Source organism: Brassica napus, unplaced genomic scaffold, assembly GCF_020379485.1.
Source record: "Brassica napus cultivar Da-Ae unplaced genomic scaffold, Da-Ae ScsIHWf_1817;HRSCAF=2453, whole genome shotgun sequence".
Classification (NCBI taxonomy): Eukaryota; Viridiplantae; Streptophyta; class Magnoliopsida; order Brassicales; family Brassicaceae; genus Brassica; species Brassica napus.
The window spans coordinates 537,497-556,848 of record NW_026015233.1 but is presented as its reverse complement, the minus strand read 5'-3'; the positions used below and the strand labels follow the sequence as shown (position 1 = coordinate 556,848).

General features: G+C 35.6%; 2 protein-coding genes across 2 annotated transcripts; both read right to left on the bottom strand.

Annotated features, from left to right (window-relative positions):
* Positions 1-2,609: 2,609 nt before the first annotated feature.
* Positions 2,610-5,871, bottom strand: LOC106384281. Its single transcript, XM_013824271.2, has 3 exons — positions 5,011-5,871; positions 3,377-4,900; positions 2,610-3,263 (listed from the first exon to the last, which is right to left on the bottom strand). Exons 1-3 carry the CDS (start codon positions 5,869-5,871, stop codon positions 2,610-2,612), a joined length of 3,039 nt encoding a protein of 1,012 aa, XP_013679725.2.
* A 730-nt stretch (positions 5,872-6,601) lies between these two features.
* On the bottom strand, positions 6,602-7,085 carry LOC125598988 (uncharacterized protein At4g04775-like). Its single transcript, XM_048772655.1, has 2 exons — positions 6,918-7,085; positions 6,602-6,847 (listed from the first exon to the last, which is right to left on the bottom strand). Exons 1-2 carry the CDS (start codon positions 7,083-7,085, stop codon positions 6,602-6,604), a joined length of 414 nt encoding a protein of 137 aa, XP_048628612.1.
* Positions 7,086-19,352: the final 12,267 nt, after the last annotated feature.

Sequence of the window (19,352 nt, the reverse complement as noted above, 5' to 3'; positions counted from 1 at the left end):
CACCCCTGAGAGAGTAAATGGAATTTTTTCCTCTTCTTGAATTGCCTGAAGAAATTCAGGCGGTAGTGGTTGAACGTGCGGCCCATAACTCCATCCAAGATCTCTATGGCCTCAAAGCATCGTCGAGGTCGATGAAGGTGTTAGCAGAGCGGCGTGCGGTTTACCATTTCCTCGATGTTTTATCCGTTCCCTGGGGACTCAATATGCCTTCTGAGTTGTTGAAAGCTTGCTACGATGAGGGAAATCCAAGCACGCTTTATATAAAAGGTGTACAGTTTTTCTACTCCTTGGACCTTCACGAAGAAGGGCTTTCTCTCATGAAGCGTGCAGCAGATGCTGGATATGAGCGTGCTGTGTATACACACGCAATGACTCGAGCAATCTTTGAGGGTGGAGGGAAGCATTTTGATGGTATTCCATTTGAATCTGTTGACATGATCGGTAAACTAGTGCGCTCTGTTAAATGGGGTTGGGGTTTGTGGCATGGTGACTATTTTCGCGACCATAAGGTCATGTTCATTTGCTTTTTTATGTCATCGTTCTACAGATGCCAATGTGCAAATCTTGTGCAGCGACAATGTCACTGCTTGTGGCACATTGATGTCACTAAGGATGATAACATGTGTAACCGCTGTTTCTGGATCAAAGAGCTCGGCTTGTTCTTACGTGATTTTGAACCGATAAGCCTGTTAAGGGACACAAGGAAGTGGTGAAGATGTAATGTATCGAAACTTATCTTTTTATGTTATTTGCTATTCCAGTATGTTGTATGTCGAGACTAATATTCTATGGCTAAGTTGTTGTTTTCTAATATTTGATTAAATGCTATTTATAGGCTGAGTTAATTGTTTCGTTGGCTAAGTTAAATATATTTGAAGACTGAGTTAATGGTTCCTAAGGCAACGTAAAATCGATTTCGAGGCTGAGTTAATTGTTTCCAAGGCTGAGTTAATTGTTTCTTAGGCTAGGTAAATGCTATTTTGAAGACTGAATTATTTGTTTTTACAACGTAAAACATAGGACTGAATTAAACCAACCTAACAAGAAACTCCATTAAAGAAAATTTTATTGTCTCGATAGTATAAAGGTCTCGATATTTGTTAGAACCTTGACTTATTTTCACACGCCTAATATTAATTTTGATTTATTAAAATTCACGTGAAATCCCAACCGTCGCGAATCATGTTTCGACTGAGTTGGCTGAATTATATCTTACTGGCCAATTAGAGACGCGGAAAACATCGAAAAACTCATGGCAACTGAATTTGATCACGCGCATAATAATGGTCTCGATTTACACTGGTCTGGATAAATGAACCGTCTTGCTGAGTTATTGATGCATAAAAACTGATTTGTGTTAATTTATGTCACGACTGAGTTATATGAATAGGTAGAAAATAAAACATGATGTGTGTTACATAGTACATAAAATCCGGTCTTAAAAACATAAAAATAAAAGAGAAGTTGATGACATGAGATTAATCATCCAGCATCCATTTTTCATGAAGCTTACACCAGTCAGGGTCGATGACCTTCACATCTCCCAACTCTGCTTCGGCTTCACAATGCTGAGCGGTAAGTTTCTCCAACTCAGCCACGAGGTCAAATTTGCCTTCGGCCTAGATAATGGCATCAAGTAATTCCATGCGCGCAGCAATAGAATTTACTTTGCTGGAGGCGTCGTTCCATTCAGATTCAGATTGCCTTTGTTCCTTGGCCAAGCGGAGAAGCGCCCTGTAATGCTCCGTCGTTTCCATTTTCCTTTGTTATAACCTTCAACAGCATCCGCTCCATATACATCCTCCATAGGACGTTTCATCGATCTTTTTGATCCTTCCATTGCCACTTGATCACTTAATGAGGGTTTGGATTTGTGGCATTGTGCGCTTTGTATTATAGATAAAAAAAATGATCTATTGGAGTCGTTTGGAAAGCATCTCTTCGATTTTTTAGATTTTAGATAATTCTTATTATTGTTAGTTATAATTTTCCGGTCATTAAATGATTTTATTAAAACATACTGACTTATCAAAAGACTGACTTACGGTTTCGGTCAGGTTATCGTTTACATAGGACTGAATTAAACCAACCTAACAAGAAACTCCATTAACGAAAATTTTATTGTCTCGATAGTATAAAGGTCTCGATATTTGTTTGAACCTTGACTTATTTTCACACGCCTAATAAAGGGCGGCATAATTGATTGAAGCGACTAATATTAATTTTGATTTATTAGTTCGGATAACCACACAATATATAAGAATTATCTTTTTTATTTTAAAATATTTTTTAGATTTTAGATAATTCTTATTATTGTTAGTTATAATACATGAATGCTTGCCGTATCCCTATATGTAAAGACATACTAATAATGAGTCTCGATATTATCATGGCAGCCAAAAATTCTCACACGCATAATAATATTATTTTCTGATATTTGATTAAATGCTATTTAAAGGCTGAGTTAATTGTTTTCAAGGCTGAGTTAATTGTTTCTTAGGCTAGGTAAATGCTGACTTAATAAAATAAAACAACATTAAACAACTTAAGGTAATTGGAAAGTCTGATTGAAAATAACAAACACAGATTCATTTGTAAAGCTAATTGTTCTACGTCCTGTTTCCTCCTTCATCGAGGATCTCTGCCGCCATCTTCAACCGTAAACCTTGAATATTTTTATCGTTTATCCCAGCAAAACTTACACCAAGCGCTAGACACTCCACAAACTTCAACGCATACACCCCACAATCGCCAATCTGGGTGTTTTGTGGAGTGTACCTTTTGCTCATCCTCCTGAATGCGAACTTCTTCCTACTCGGGGTTCGGAGATTGGCAGGAATGTTTTGATTCAAAATATCGGGAAGCATAAGCGTTATCGGTTTAAACTCTTCAAGCATTTTCGAAGCACTTTTGGCTGTTACCTCTCCAATGATTGAATCATAGCAATCAACCTTAACCTTCTTCAGATACACGTGAAAAGCCACCCAGTGATTTCCGCCGGTTGGAAGACATCCGTACAAGTGATCCACGTGTTCATACCACTTCAAGTTTGTTTGAAAGTTACAGGGAAGCTTACCGTGTACAAGATTTTCATAACCATTCCCTGTGAACTTCATCATATTAGGTTTTAGCTTGAACTGCTTGTAATCGTCAACCCACTTCTTCAAGAACCAAGGATCAATGAAGGCAATTCGCTTGGTCCAGAATGGGGTGGGATCTCGCATGGACCTCTTAATGAGGATGTTAATATATGCAGAGATATGCTACACAATAAATATTAACAAGTCAGTCGTAAACAAATATATAAGTCAGCTTTAATAGAAGATAGAAATCAGCTGAAATATAATGTAAGACTCTGTCGTAATTATAGACTTACATCATCAAACAACCATCCATATTGGCTATGCGGCCACGGTCTTTCAAGGATGAGTATGCTGTAGAAGTCACCCTCACGAGCGGCGGATCTTACAACTCTTTTCTTTGCTGGTGCTGGTGGTTTGGGTGGAATTCTCGAGATGTGTTGCATAAGTTTATCCAATACAATCGGATCAACAGGTGCTAGAGGGTCATATATTGCTGACGAAGGCTCAACATTATTCCTCATGCACGTCGTTCCATTGTCTCCAATGTACGGAAAAACTGGTCTTGAAGAACCTTCAGACAATGCAAACCCTTGTGGAGATAATTTAACCGTTTTCTCCCGATATTCCTTTACTATAGCAGATCTAATCAATTCCTGACTCGCCATAGGCGACTCCGGCAAGATTTCATTCTCCTCCGTAAGAACTTCGTCGGTCATTACAGCAAATTCACTGTCCTCTACAGAATCTTCAACCTTGCATCTTTTTACATTGGCACGCGGTGTAGTTATATTCTTTATCTTCTCATTATCAGCTTCTTGATTCTTTAACTCAGCCAGTTCTTCATTCATTAACTCAGCCTGTTCTTGATTCTTTAACTCAGCCTGTTCTTCATTCATTAACTCAACCTGTTTTGGTTTCTTTAACTCATGTTGTTTTTGCTTCATTGAGGCAGCCGCTTTTCTCTTAGCGGCAGCTTTCTCCTTCTTCTTCAACACAGTCTCTGCTTGCACAGCTTTTTTCTTATCTTCTGCATCCTCATCCTTTATAGTACGGTTGCGCGTGGAGCGGCGACGTAAGTCTTCAGCCTTAGTTGCCTTTTCAGGAGAAACATATAGGAAATCAAGAACATTAGCACCCTCATCTTCAGCATGTGTTCCAAACTCCTTAGCCAAAGTTTTTTTCATCCCTCTCTCCTTATCAAGCTCGTTGGACAAATTGTTCCTAGGTCCCATATCCTTTCCAAGGGTTTCAGCTAACAGTGGACTACAGACAGACTTCTGCTGGGTATTAGGCTGCGGTGATGACAACGGTTCAGGTTGTTGGTCGGCGGCGACGTTTGAGAGGTTTTCTTTGTTTTGGGGATTTTTTCCTATCCCCATAACTTTCAGACGCTCCTCCACTGCAACTTTCACCATGTCATCTATCGACTTCTGGTCCACCAATGGTTTTTTAAATCGCGCGTCCATCAGATCAAATTTACTGGAAAGTTTATCCAGAGTACTCGCAATGGCCATCAGACTCGCGTTGTTCCCCGAATCTTTATTACCTTCCTCTTCGCTTGAACCCTTTCCCGTTGCAGCAGCTTCACCCTCATTGGTCTTAACTTTATTCTGCTTCTTAGTGGGTGGCTCAGCTTTCTTCTTCTTCTCGTTACCCTTCCCCTCCGCATTTCCATGCACTTCCCAAAAACCTTTTACAAATCTACCTGCATGTATGTCTGTTATCAAGTTACCGAGTTGTGGGTCGTCAGGTTGACACAACCATTCAGGCAACAACTCTTCGATTGACTCCTTCGAAACCATTCTCCTAACACGCACCTGTAACACCATGACATAATATAACTCAGCCACCAAATAAACACAACACTCAGCCATTAAGTCTAATAAATCAGCCATTTAAGAAATCAAAACGCAGCGGTACACCTTACCTGGCTATGTTGTTTTATCTCGGCAGACAACAAGTTTTCGAAATTTGCACGAGTACGCTTTCCACCCCATCGTAAAAGTGGAACGTCTTCATTATTCACCACTCTCCCAAAACACTCGCCAAAGCAGACGATGGATTCATACGCCCAAATCAATAACGCATCCTTTAGGCCGCTTAATGTGTATGACCCCCTGTCTGGAGCCAACATTTTAATAGAGTCAATGAGAACTTCGTATGCAGTCCGACCCCATGGATACGACTTCATGGCTTCATCGTCAAACACTCTTTTGGCACTTTCAAATGGTACCCGAGAATTTTGATGCAAACAATAAAGTACCATGTGTTGAAGAACTAATAGCCCTAGCCATTTACACTCTTCAAATGTCCAACTCGGGCAGACCTCTATTGAGTTCTTCAGTTCATCCAACGTGGGTCCCCTCCCAAGCGACACCTTCAGCTTCGCCCAAAACGGTTTGTATTTATCAGGATCAGGTTCAAAACTTTTTGTTGGCAATGGACCAGTGTTTAACCCAGTTATCTCACCAAATTCTACCAAGCTAAACCTGATAGGCTCATCAACCACCAGACTCCATATCTCCTTCCTATGTACTCGCAGCTGTCTACATAGTAGATAGTGTACTGTTCTACCAGACCACACGCTTCGGCGTTCAACTAGCCTAGCAACTACTCCAATGGGAGAGTTCACCAGTGCTTTCCATACATCTTCTCCTAGTGTTTCTATAATATGAGGTAAATCTCGTGAACGAAAATTGTAATTAATGTCTTTATTTTCTAGGTTAGAAGACCCTACAGGATAAAGTCTTGGAGGGTAACCCCGTGATTTAACATCAGAAACATCCATTTGAACAAATAAACAAACAATAACTCAGTCACGACATATAACAATAACTCAATGAATATAACAATAACTCTGCCACAACATTAAAATAACTCAGACACAACATAGCAATAACTCAGGGAAAACATAACAATAACTCAGGGAAAACATAACAATAACTCTGCCACAACATAACAATAACTCAGCTACAACACAACAATAACCTAATCACAACTACACCCTAACTCACTCGAAACATAGCCCTAACTCACTTGAAACAAAACCCCAAATCAATATTTAACGTCGCGACATCGTACCGAAAAGACGAACTTGTAGATATGAATGCGGCGAAGACGATACAAACGATCGATAACGATAACGATAACGGAGATCTCACAGTTATTTTTAGGAAGAGGAAGTAAACACAATGTCGACGGTGATTTTGTATCCTTGCGGTTCCTTCTCCGTTTCCGACAATGTTTTTTTCTAATTGTTAGGTCAATCAATGTTACTGGTTGATGAGACTATCTGAGCATAAAAGTAAATAAAACTAACCAAAGGCTATTTATGTCATTTACCAGAGGTAACAAAACATTCTCGCTTTTATCAATTTGATTTAACGGCTTGGTTATATATTAATAAACACATAGTTTTGTTTACATACGACTGAGTTAAAATAACTTAAAAGTTAATAAAGCTGAGTTACATAACACGCGAAAGCTGACTTATGATGACAAAACATGACAAAACATGACTAAACAGAGAAGTAGTAGTAGCAAAGTATCGCCATTCCAGCCACACAAACAACCACATTCCTCAAACACCGACTCTCACTCAAACATTCGCCTCCTTTTCTCTCAGATTCTGTCTTTACTCCATTCGCCAACCGACCAACGTTAACTCGCAACTCCGAGATGTCTCTATTCATGCCATTTATCACTGCCTTAATATCTTCAACCTCTTCCACCAAGCACTCATCCGCCCATTTGAATAAATGACTCTGTTTTCACCAATGTAACCAGATCTAAGTATTACGTTTCCGAACATGGGAAATTAGAACCAGAACTAACCTTATGATATCCTTTTGCACAGCAATAGTACAATCTTCCTGGATTTGTTTCGCTTCCAGATGTAAAAATGTCAGATGGTGCACCACACCAACACTCTTTCGGCGTTCCTCTTTCTGTATTCCTACGTCGTCTGTAATAATTTCCTGAGGTGAAGGATGAGGAAGACATTGTTAAAATAGATTTCAAAGTCCTTGGAAACTAAAAATTGTTTTACTTTGTAAGAAGAGATACGACATCACAGATATAATACTATTAAATATATAAAATACAATATAATATCAGTGTCTCGATATTGTAAATGAAACATATATATAAAAACTCGTAATAATGAGTCTCGATATTATCATGGCAGCCAAATTTTCCCACGCGCATAATGATGGAACTTTCCATATACCGCCTCTTTAAATTAAATCGATGCTGGGTTATTTAAATACAATGATGACTGAGTTATTTAAATACGATATGCCTGACTTATTTAAATAAAATGATCGCTGAGTTATACCTTAGTTATATTAGATATGTGGCCCAGATAACATTCACAAACAGAAATAATGCGTTTCAAAATATAATTACGGCTGAGTTAGTGAAACAAGTTATGAATGTGTGGCCGAGATTACATTCAAACTAGTTGCGGCTGAATCATTGAAACAAGTTATGGCTGAAATAATGAAGTTCAAAATACATACACGAAAAGACTTTCAGGAACCAAAATTATCTGGACCAGACTCTTCAAACATGTGGCAGAGATTACATTCAAATTAGTTGCGGCTGAATCATTGAAACAAGTTATGGCTGAAATAATGAAGTTCAAAATACAGACACGAAAAGACTTTCAGGAACCAAAATTATCTGGACCACACTCTTCAAACATGTGGCAGAGATCAAGCCAAACGCTGGTTAGCATCCAAGTTGGCTTCTCGCCTCCTTCCAACCAAGTCCACCTCAAATGGCGCATCTGACAACGAAATAGACTTCTGGCCACAAGATTAAAATTACGCCAAACTGTCAAATGATGCCTTCGATCCCATGTGTTTGTCCGCTACGGCAAACAAAAAATACAAAGATTGCAGACCGATGGTATATATTAATATATATGAACAAATGTCGGGCCTTACAGCGAGTTGAAGAAACCAGCGTTCTTTAAAATGATCGGGAATGTTGCAGTATGTCGGCCATGCATGAACCCATCCTTCTGCAAGAATCGTCGGGATGACCAGGGAGAGATCAGTTAAAAATTTAAACCACGTAGGGCTGGTTGTGTCAAGCAAGTCACACAGACCAGGGTATAGAACAGGGAGGTTTTCACGATTTGCAGAGCTTAGTATCGCAAAAACACTGTTCTCTAACCTCTCTGAATTTTCAGGAACAATCGGCATGGCTTTTGATGGGGATAGAGAGATATTGTTTAGGTTTTTTCTAGAGAGATAAAGGCGTAAGAAAGGGTATTAGAGAGGGCACTATATATAGAGAAACATAGAACGTGAAACGGCGGGAATTGAAATTTCTCAAAATTCATTTATCTTATTTCCCGCCAAACGACAACATTTAACAAACGTGTCGGCCGAGTTATATAGCCTATTACGGCTGATTTAATATTTGGAATTTAGGGTTTAGGGTTTAGTATTTAGAGTTTAGGTTTGTTTATTTAGGGATTTATGTTTAGGATTTGGAATAACGGTGTGATAAATATAACAAAGAACATAAATTTAGTCTTAAAATGCGTTGTATATAGTTTAGGAGAGTTGTATTATGATCACACTCTATATCTACATGTAAGGTTTTAAGTAACTGCAAGACAACATATACCTCAAGATCATGATCGATTCTAAACTCGTTAATTCAATAAATAAGAGACGTTCGGTTGATTATATATTCACTTATTAGGGAATGTTATAACATTTTTAAGTATAAACATATCAATTATTTTAATTCAGGGTATGGTTTGAGGTATGGCTGACTTTTATCTACCTTAATGGCTGCTTTATGAAGACGAATCGGCTGACTTATTAAATATTTTCCTATCTTAGGGTATGGTTTGAGGTTTGGCTGAGCTATATCTACCTTAACGGCTGTTTTATGAAGACGAATCGGCTGACTTATTAAATATTTTCCTATTTTAGGGTATGGTTTGAGGTTTGGCTGAGCTATAGCTAACGTAACGGCTGCGTAATTTAAACAAGGTGGCTGAGTTACGATAAACAAATCATAACTTTAAGTCAAGTACAAAATATCTAGCCATAAGTCGTACAAAACTCATCTTCATTCATCGCCAAATGACCCTACCAAACTACAACTTCCTTCATTGAAGATATCTGCTGCCATCTTCATTCTCAGACCTTGAATATTTTCATCCGATATCCCATCAAAAGCTACACCAAGCGCTAGACACTCGACGAACTTCAATGAATACACTCCACAGTCGCCTCTCAGGTTGTTTTGTGGAACAATACGTTTTGTTCTTCGTCTGAATACAAACTCTTTCTTGGTAGGGACTCGGATATCATCAGGAATAAGGGCATTCAGAATCGCAGGGATCGTACGAGTAAGCGGCCCAAAGAAATTTAGCATTCTCAGATCACTTTCGAGTGTTTGCTCTCCAACGATTGAATCATAGCAATCAACCTTCTCTTTATGCAGATCCGCGTGAAAAGCCACCCAATGATTGCCGCCAGTATTAATCACTCCGTACAAGTGATCTACATCTGTAAACCACCGCAACTTTGTCTGAATGTCTGTGGGGATCAAACCGTTTGCTAACCCCTCGTAACCACTTACTTTGAATTTGACCATTTCCGGTTTGACTTCGAACTCCTTATAATCGTGAACCCATGATTCAAGGAACCAAGAGTCTATAAAGGCAACGCGCTTGGACCAGAATGGGCTGGGATCTTGTTTGGACCTTTGAATGAGGACTCTAATATACGAAGCAATATGCTGCACAGATAATATATAACTCAGCTGTACCATACTTATAACTTAGCCGTAAAGTAAATATAACTCAGCTGCATACTTACATTTTGAACCAGCCATCCATATTCTTTGATGGGCCAAGGTCTTGGAGTGATGAGGATTCTGTAGAACTCAATATCCTCGTGAGCTTCTCCATGTGGAATTTCCCTGATAATTTAACACAACTCAGTCTCTGCAAAAGTCCTTACTCGTGTGGCTTTAGGTGTTGCAAAAGATTATCCCTTTTAACCGGACCAACAGGTCCTAGGGGATCATATATTGCAGGTGAAGGTTCAAAACCTTTTCTCATGCACGTCGTTACATTGTCTCCGATGTGGGGAAATGGTACAGAAGGACCAAATTCCGCACTCATTTGAGACCCATCTGGAGATAATTGAACAGCTTTCAGCCGATACTCCTTTATTCTTCCACACCTTTTCCTTTCATCTTCCTCCACATCAGATTCCGGCCACAGTTCGTCTGAATACTTGGTGTTCTTGCTTAGTCGGAATGGGTATTCTTATTGTACCACTGCGAGTCCTTTTTGAAGCAGGAATATCCTTCTTTGAGTCAGCCTCTTCTTGCTTCTTCTTCTTCTTTAAATCAGCCTCTTCTTGCTTCTTTTTCTTCTTTAACTCAGCCTCTTCTTTCTTCTGCTTCTTCTTTAACTCAGCCTCTTCTTGCTTCTTCTTCCTCTTCAACTCAGCTTCTTCTTGCTTCTGCTTCTTCTTTAACTCAGCTTCATTCCTCTCCAAATCAGTCGCTAAGTTATTTCTTTTCCCTAAGCCCCTGCAACCGCGTCCGAATGGTGGTTCCTTATCAGGAGAATCAGAGACCAAATCAGCATTTGTTGCATCGGCATTACCAAACGCCGAATCCAAGTTCTTTTTCACCCCAGCAGCCTTATCCCTGACAACCTTCGAATTCAGCTTTGCTCCCATACCTTTCGCATCAGCTTTAGCAATATCATCTGCCAGATTCTTCTCAGATTGGCCTTTATCAGGGGTCTTTTGCGGTTGGCTGTCTTCGGACTGTTTATCAATAGGGGTCTTAGATGCAGGTTGACTACTATTGGAGTCCGGCTGTCGGTTGTCTTCTGAGACCATCACGTTTTGACCATCAGGTTGACCACTATTGGACTCCGGCTGTTGGTTGTCTTCTGAGACCATCACGTGTTGACTTTCAGGTTGACTACTATTGGACACCCCCAAAACTCTCAGACGCTCTTCAACTGTAGTTTTCACTGTATCTCCAATGGTATCCAAAAGGCCTTGGGAAAAAGATCCAAACTTGGTGTCGTATTCTGTTAATCTCGAGTCAAATTTTCGGTCCAACTTCTCGAGATGAGCAACTATGTTCAGCAGAACCGCTTCGCTATGACCCTTCTCCTTTGCACTCTCCTTCTCCTCTACAACAGCAGTTTCACCCTCATTGATTTTCACCTCCTTTTGTTTCTTACCTTTCTTCTGCTTCTTTGAGGGTGGCTCAGCCTCTGACGAAACTCCAGCCTTCGTTTTTTTTGTTCTTCTCATTCGATTGCACATAAAAATCTCTAACAAACCTATCTGCATGTATATCTTTAATTAGGTTATCAAGTTGTGGGTCATCTGCTTCATCCTTCCACTGAGGAAACAGCTCTTCTAGATCCTCCTTCATCACCATTTTCCTCACACGCACCTACAACACAAAAACATAAATCAGTCATTAAAATTAACAACTCAACCATAAAATAATCCAATAACTCAGACATTACATTACAGGATTCATATGTCTGATTTAAACCTTGCCGTTCCAAGATCATTCACCTCCTTAGCTATTGTAGTAGCAAGACTTGCACGAGTACGACTTCCCCATCGCAAAAGCGGAATTTCGTCTGGATTCACTTTTCTGCCATAAAGCTCTCCGAACACTGTGACAGATTCATACGCCCAAACCAATAACACGTCCTTGAAGCCGCTAAGGGTGTACGACCCTCCTTGTGGATGCAACAACTTGATAGAATCAACAAGAAATTCATAGGCAGTCCGACCCCAAGGATAAGTCATCAGGGCGTCATCATCGAATACTCTCTTTGCACTTTCAAAGGGTATTCTACAATTATGATGCAAGCCATAAAGTCCAATGGCTTGAAGAAAAAACAGCTCATACCATTTCCGCTGATCAGCACTCCAGAATGGACACTCCGTTAAAGCTTCTAGAAGTTCATCAAACTTGGGTCCGTACCCAAGCGGCACTTTCAACAACTCCCACAACGCTTTGTAATTCTCTGGATCAGGTTCAAAACTTTCTTCTGGCAGTGGATTTGTGTTTAAACCCGTGATCTCACCAAATTCTATTAAGCTAAACCTGAGAGGTTGATCAACAACGAGAGACCAAATCTCCTTCTTATAGACTCGCAGCTGTCTACAAAGTAGATAATGTACGGTCTTACCAGACCACACCAATTTGCTCTCAGCCAGTTTAGCAATCAATCCAACAGGATACGTCTTCAGATTATCCCACACATCTATTCCAATTGCTTGTCTAAGTCGAGGGATCTCAGAAAAATGGCTATTCGTATTAATGCTTTTGTTTTCAAAAATAGAAGCCCCTTCAGGGTAAAGTCTTGGAGGGTAATCTCTTGCTAGATCTTCGGAAACATCCATCTGATCAAAAAAGACATATATAACATATCAATGATAAATCAGAAGAAAGACATAAAATAAACAAGCCACAAAACATAACTCAGCCATCATTACATAAATAAATCAGTCTCAAAGAATACTAAATCAGTCACAATTACCTTCTATAAATCAGTCGTTAAGGATCCTAAATCAGCCGTAACGAATACTAACTCAAACTCAGACAAAACATATATCTAACTCACAGCATTAATTATACTCACTCAAATACTCGAAAAACTCAGAGCAAAGCCTCGAAATATACCAGAGAATACGATTACGGAGATTTGAGGAGACAACCAATCTGAAGAAGAAGCTTACGGACACACGATTTCAGAGAAACGGAAACTAGAGAAGAAGATTACGGAGATTATTTCAGAGAAGCCGCTTTGCCGAGAAGAGTTGTAGTGAACACGATTTCGAAAACAGTTAGGGTTTAGTGGGAGAACAGTCTCGGAGAAGTTAATGATCGTCGTTTGATTTTCCTTCGTGTTAAGTGACGTGGTATCATTACTTCTGATGTGGATTTTCAAATTAAAAAAATCACAACTAAAAAATAATAATAAAGGGCTTAAACAGTAATTTACTAGGATTCTAAAAACACTCTAGTCATTTTCAAAAGATTTGTATTAGTCTAGTCATTACCTCACTTTTTTGTATTAGTCTAGTCATTTTCTCTAAAATATGTGAAATTAAGTTCACAATATAATATAATCTGACAAAGATAATAAATTTAAAATAAAATAGACAAATCAAAGGATTTATACCTTCAAAATGAAAAAGTTTTAATTTAAAAATTTCAATAACCCTGTTATAAATTTTATTTATCACAATGAAATTTGGGACTGGATATCAAACAATTTCAACCGAAATGATGATAAAACAAAGAAAAGATATAACAGTTTACACATAATTTATAAAAAAAACTTTTAAAATAGAAATTAATACTAATTAAAATATTTAATGAAATCTTAGAAGGGATTATATTCTCATTTATTTGGATGTATATATTTTCCTAATCTACAAAATACAATTTAAAAAAAAAAAAACTCAAATGATTAAAATCAAAATGTATACTGATAAAACAATATACAGAAATGTGCATAATAATATATAGTTTACGGTATAAATTAGGACTAAAATTTCTGCAAACATTTGAAAAGTTTTAGTATCCAGATAATGAAAATCCAAATATTGTGTATTTTAGTTCAAATGAAATTTCGAGTCTTCTCAAAAACCCAATTTTTATCAACGGGTCTTCCAAATTTTGACAATAAAAACTTCTTGGTAAATACCATTATGAATCTCTTTCTCCAATACCTTAAATCATATGATTAAGAATTAAGACCAAACAAGCAATAATTAATATATGCTCATATTTATTTCTAACAAACAATAGAATTTTCTCTACTAGAACCGAGTACCACCGGTGAGCACCAAGAACACCATTTCCAACCCAACCGGATGGATGATGTTTGGACTGCCAATTTCTCACCAAAGCAGATCATTTCTTTTTGAAAATTATACATTTATTAATTATTATATACAAATTATTCAACCGCAGTTAACATACAATTCAATCATGAATATGCCGAAAAATAAAATAATAAAAAAATTACTTACAGATAAATTAACCAACAATCAAATTAATAAAATATCGTATCTCAATATAATCCAAAACATTTGCGCGGACCGACCCTAGTACAATATAAGAAATGGTAATATTGAGTTAAATAATTAAACATCTATCTGAAAAATTTATTGCAACATAAGTGATAAGTAAATATACAATATAAAAAATAAAAATATTACATAAGCATCAATTATATTAGAATAAATAAATATAAATATAATATATATAAGAAATAGAAAAACTACATTAACATCTGCCTACAAAATGTATAATAAAAATACTAAATAAATATACAATATAAAAAATAAAAATATTACATTAAACATCTATATTAATATTAAAATTTGATATAAAAGAAAAAAATTAGAATAAATAAATATACAGTATTAAAAAGTAAGTATAAAATATAAAAAATGGACAAACTACATTAAACGTCTATATAAAAAATGTATAGTTTTACATTTTTATTATTTCTAAACATTTCTATAAGTAAATATACAACATATGAAAAACAAGCATGCGATATAAGAATTAGAAATATGATATTAAACATCTATCACAATATTATCATTTGATATAAAACCAAGAAATTAGAATAAGTACATATACATCATAAGAAAAATAAACAATAAATAAATATACAATTAAGAAATGAAAAAATAAAATTTAACATCTCTCTGAAAAGAATAAGTAAATATACAAAATAATAAATAGAAATATTATATTAAACATCTATCGTTATATTGGAATAAGTAAATATATAATATAAAAAGAACTAAAAATAAGTAAATATATAATATAAAAATAGAAATATTTATTAAACATCTAAAGTAATATCATCATTTGATAAAAGTAAGAAAAAAATTGAATAAGTAAATATACAACATAAGAAAAAATAAACAATAAGTAAATGTACAATATGAAAAATGGAAAAACTAAATAAAACATATATCTGGAAAATGTATAGTAAAATAAATAATAAGTAAATATAGAATATAAAAATATTTAAATTAAACATCTATCATAATATTAGAATGAAAATAAATAATAAGTAAATATATAATATAAAAAATAGAAAAAATACATTAAACATATATCTGAAAATGTATAGTAAAATAAATAAGAAGTAAATATACAACATAAAAAATCAAAATAATACGTTAAAAATCTGTTGTAATATTACCATTTGATATAAAGGCAAAATAATTAGCATAAGTATATATACAACTAGGGTCGGTCCGCGCTACGCGCGGGATATGATTTTCTAGCTATTGTAGTGTGTATTACTGTTGTTATATTTTGTTATTTGTGTGGTTAGATTGCAAATGGAATTGATATGGGTGATAATGGCTTAGTTTTAAGCTATGTAATAGGTGGATGGTTTCACTCGATGAGGGATTATATGTGGTAGATTTATTTTGCTCACCTATTTCTCTATCCATAAATCTCTGTCCTTGAGACTTATTCCAGAGATAAGCTCCCGTGTTTGTTCAGGTGTCTTACCAAGACCAACCAAAGCGACTATTCTCTCATCGTCGGGAGAGTTACGGTGAACATATCTCTTCAGCGAATCCTTTCCCCGTTGCTTTGACGAATCATGTAATTAGTCCATCGCTATTGTTTATAGATTGATGTTGTTAGGTCGTGTGTTGAATATTTTAATTAGTAGGCTGGATTTTTTTCTTTCTGTTAGGCATGTTTTCGAAAGATTTTATTTGTCAGGATGTTTTTGTTGTGTTATAAATGATTGTCAATTTTGAACTCTTATTATGTTTACTTTTGGATGATGTCAAGAAAAATAATGTTTTTTTCTTTCATTTTATTGGAGTTATATTATTAGTACTACGAATGCAAAAGTGTTTTTTTCAAGAAAACATTTATGCATTTAATACTAAAAAATTGTTAATCTGGTCCAAAAATGAGTTTGAGAGGGGGCCATGGTCAAACCATCACTTTAAGAATTAACAAAATCTCTAAACTTCGAAAAAAAAAAGAAAAAATATAAAAATTACGCTCTAAGGCAGTTTATACATATGGAACTAAGTGCCTAAAGGTAGAATAAAGCTGTAGTAATTTTTTATCAGACTACTGTTAAAATTTTGCAACATATTGGTTCAACTGATTGCTAAGTTTACAATATATTTTTTCTTTATTTTTATTCATTACGTAGGGAAAAGTAATTTTAGTTATCTGTTTGTTTTGCTTCATAGAATATTCCTGTATATATGTTTTTCATAATATACTTTAAAAGAAATGAATAGAGAGCCATTTAGAATTTAAAACTATAAATTTAAAGTTTGTTTAATAGAACATAAAGCAATTTGCAATACAAACAAAGTCGTAGCCACCAACTTTATTATATCTACCATCAATTTCTCTTCATGGCCTTGTCTTGTGTGTAGTAGATCCTCCAGTAAAAATGAGTTGTGGAATCCGTGTGATTGGTGATTTTCGTCTTTCATCTCCCCTTATCAACATCCATTGTGCACACCATTTTTATTTCAAAGTTCTTCATGTCCTGGATATAAATAATCTATGTTTAGTTGATATTCTGTAAGTTATATGTGTATCGTGTCCGTAGTTTTACGTTTCTAGGTGTGAAGAAATTTGACATATTTGACATATTTCTTTGTCACGTTTGTGTAAGGCATATTGTGGAACACTTTCTACATACTCCACGCTTTGATTCCAAACTTCTCCTTACAAATTTTTTTGAAAGATTCAAAGTCTCGACCGTTATCATTTCTTGAGGTCTAAATAGTTATGTGAAGAATGTAAGGAAAACATCCAAACAGGTCTGTATTTTTTTCAGAGGATCATGAGGTTGGTACGTGGTAGGATTGATTCCATGAAATCTAATGTTTGGGTAGAAAATACGTTGAAATAAATGAATGCAATTGAAATCTAAAATATAAAAAGTTCCATGTTGTTTCAAACATTGTCGGTTACAAACTGAACTTTTTATATACTTATATTCAATAATATCTACACAATAAAGAGATCTGTATTTGAATTACTTTCTCATGTAGCAAGGGACTCAAAAATAAAGTATACGGGATTCATATTTTTTGTTTTCTTCTTGTAACTCCTTTATTTTTATTATAGATTATTACAGAAACCATTTGATTACATAACCGTGGTTCATCCTTCTAGCTTTCGCAACACATTTCCACAGGTTCAAGCTGTTTGGCTTTTTGAAGTTCTTTTTTAAGTTTTTCTACCTTAGCTACTTCAGCCCTACAGATGTGAAGCATAAGAAGTCATTATTTACAGATCAAGCACAACAAAATCTACTTTTAGAATCAACAAACTTTGGATGCACATGCATTAACATCATTTCTTGTGTGTTTACCTGCAGTATATCGTCCAGTTCTTTTCTTATTTATTTAACCTTATACAACTTAGTCCTACACTCCTGAAACATGATAAACATTAGAGGCCAAGCTCAACAAACTCAAATGCATAACACCATTTTTTGCTTACCTCTTTGAAAGACTTAGCTTTAGCCAATGACTGTAACATGAGAACAAAAAGTCAGATTGAGAGACAAACTATAACTGTATCATTTAAAAGAACGTCACTTTTTGAATACCAGTTGGGCTGCTTTACTTAACTCATTTGGATAGATGATCAAAGCACTATCTGAAGAAAAGACAATATACACACATATCAATCATAAAACAGCTGGAAAACAACTGCTCAAATCATAAAACAAACCAAATGATCCAAAGATCTTATACAGCCACATACGCGAGCAGAATCCAAGTCCAATTTTTTGTTAATCCCTTTAAACCTCTCCAGAAAACTCCTTTCTTCTCCTGAGAAGAGAGACCTGACCTCTCTATCTAAGTTCATGGTATCAAGCCAAAAAAAAATGAATACAGGAAAAAGAAGAAGCATGCGAGTGTTGTACCTTTATAAGAAAAGAATCCATGTTGTTATTGACCCTCTGAAACAAAAACAGATTCATCGTCGACATATCATAAGCAAGAGAAACACACAACTTTAGCATGGGGTATTGTCTAGTTAGGAAAAAAAGTAGGAGTCTTTAAGCATTTAGCCACCTTATAAGTCTAAATTAAACAACCCTGACACAAACACCAACAGCAAAATCAAATACAAACCATAAGAACAGAACCGAACTACATCAACCCTAGTAAAATCAAACAACGAAACCCCTAACAACAATAAAATCAAACAGAACCAAAACCTGCGCAACCACACTTGAATGGTGGAGGAGCAGCGGCCGGATTTCAAATCAGAGAAGAGGATCGATGAGTTCGACATTTCACAGAAAGTAAATTAACTTTGGTGTTTTGAAGGATTGTGAGAATGATGTTCAAGTGAAGAAAGCTAACCTTTTTATAGGTGTAGAATAGGCCGCCTTGTTGTTACCATGCTCAATTTTAAAAATATTCACATGAAAATTGAAAGAAAAACACAACGTCAAGTAAAGAAATTTATCACATTTGGAAATTTATTCAATAAAATTTATTTGTAAAACATGAGTATAATGTTATTTTTCCATAAAGTTCAGAGAACTGTTCAGTTTAACTTTTCATTCTTAGACTAGGGTAATTATGATAGCTACAGTAACACTTTTCAAATATGTTATTTTAAATATAAACAAATTAGGTTATAATTATATTTTCATAAACACAAAAGTTCAATTCTATAAATTCATTAGAGATTGATAATGGGAAAATTACATGTTTACTACTTTTATGCTACTACTTTTCATTTTTACCACCACTAAAAAGATATTTTCAAAATATCTTCTTCATTAAGTGACAAATTTTTTTTTATGCCCTTGTTTTTTATATATATATAATAAATATTTAAATAAATAAAAATCAAAAAAATCAAAAATAATTTTTGATTTATTTCCGAATTATACTATTTGGAAATTCAAACCCTAAACCCAAAACTCAACTCTAAACCCTAAACCATCAATCATAAACCATTTTTTTTTGAAATACGAACCTTAAATCCTAAACCATCAATCCTAAACCTCTTTTTTTTTGAAATACGAACCCTAAACCCTAAACCATCAATCCTAAATCCTTTTTTTTGAAATACGAACCCTGAACCCTGAAACATCAACTCTAAACCCTAAACCCCGAAAGATCAACTCTAAGCCTTAGACCATAAACCTTCAACTCTAAACCCTAAAACATTAACTCTAAACCCTAA

What these genes read in the sequence shown, in the direction of transcription:
- LOC106384281 (XM_013824271.2), bottom strand. Translation starts at nt 5,871, where the DNA reads ATGGATGTTTCTGATGTTAAATCACGGGGTTACCCTCCAAGACTTTAT. An exon ending in AGATAAAACAACATAGCCAG is followed by an intron (nt 4,901 to 5,010) that starts GTAAGGTGTACC and finishes ATGGTGTTACAG; the next exon opens with GTGCGTGTTAGGAGAATGGT. An exon ending in ATGGATGGTTGTTTGATGAT is followed by an intron (nt 3,264 to 3,376) that starts GTAAGTCTATAA and finishes TTTATTGTGTAG; the next exon opens with CATATCTCTGCATATATTAA.
- LOC125598988 (XM_048772655.1), bottom strand. Translation starts at nt 7,085, where the DNA reads ATGTCTTCCTCATCCTTCACCTCAGGAAATTATTACAGACGACGTAGG. An exon ending in GTGCAAAAGGATATCATAAG is followed by an intron (nt 6,848 to 6,917) that starts GTTAGTTCTGGT and finishes TGGTGAAAACAG; the next exon opens with AGTCATTTATTCAAATGGGC.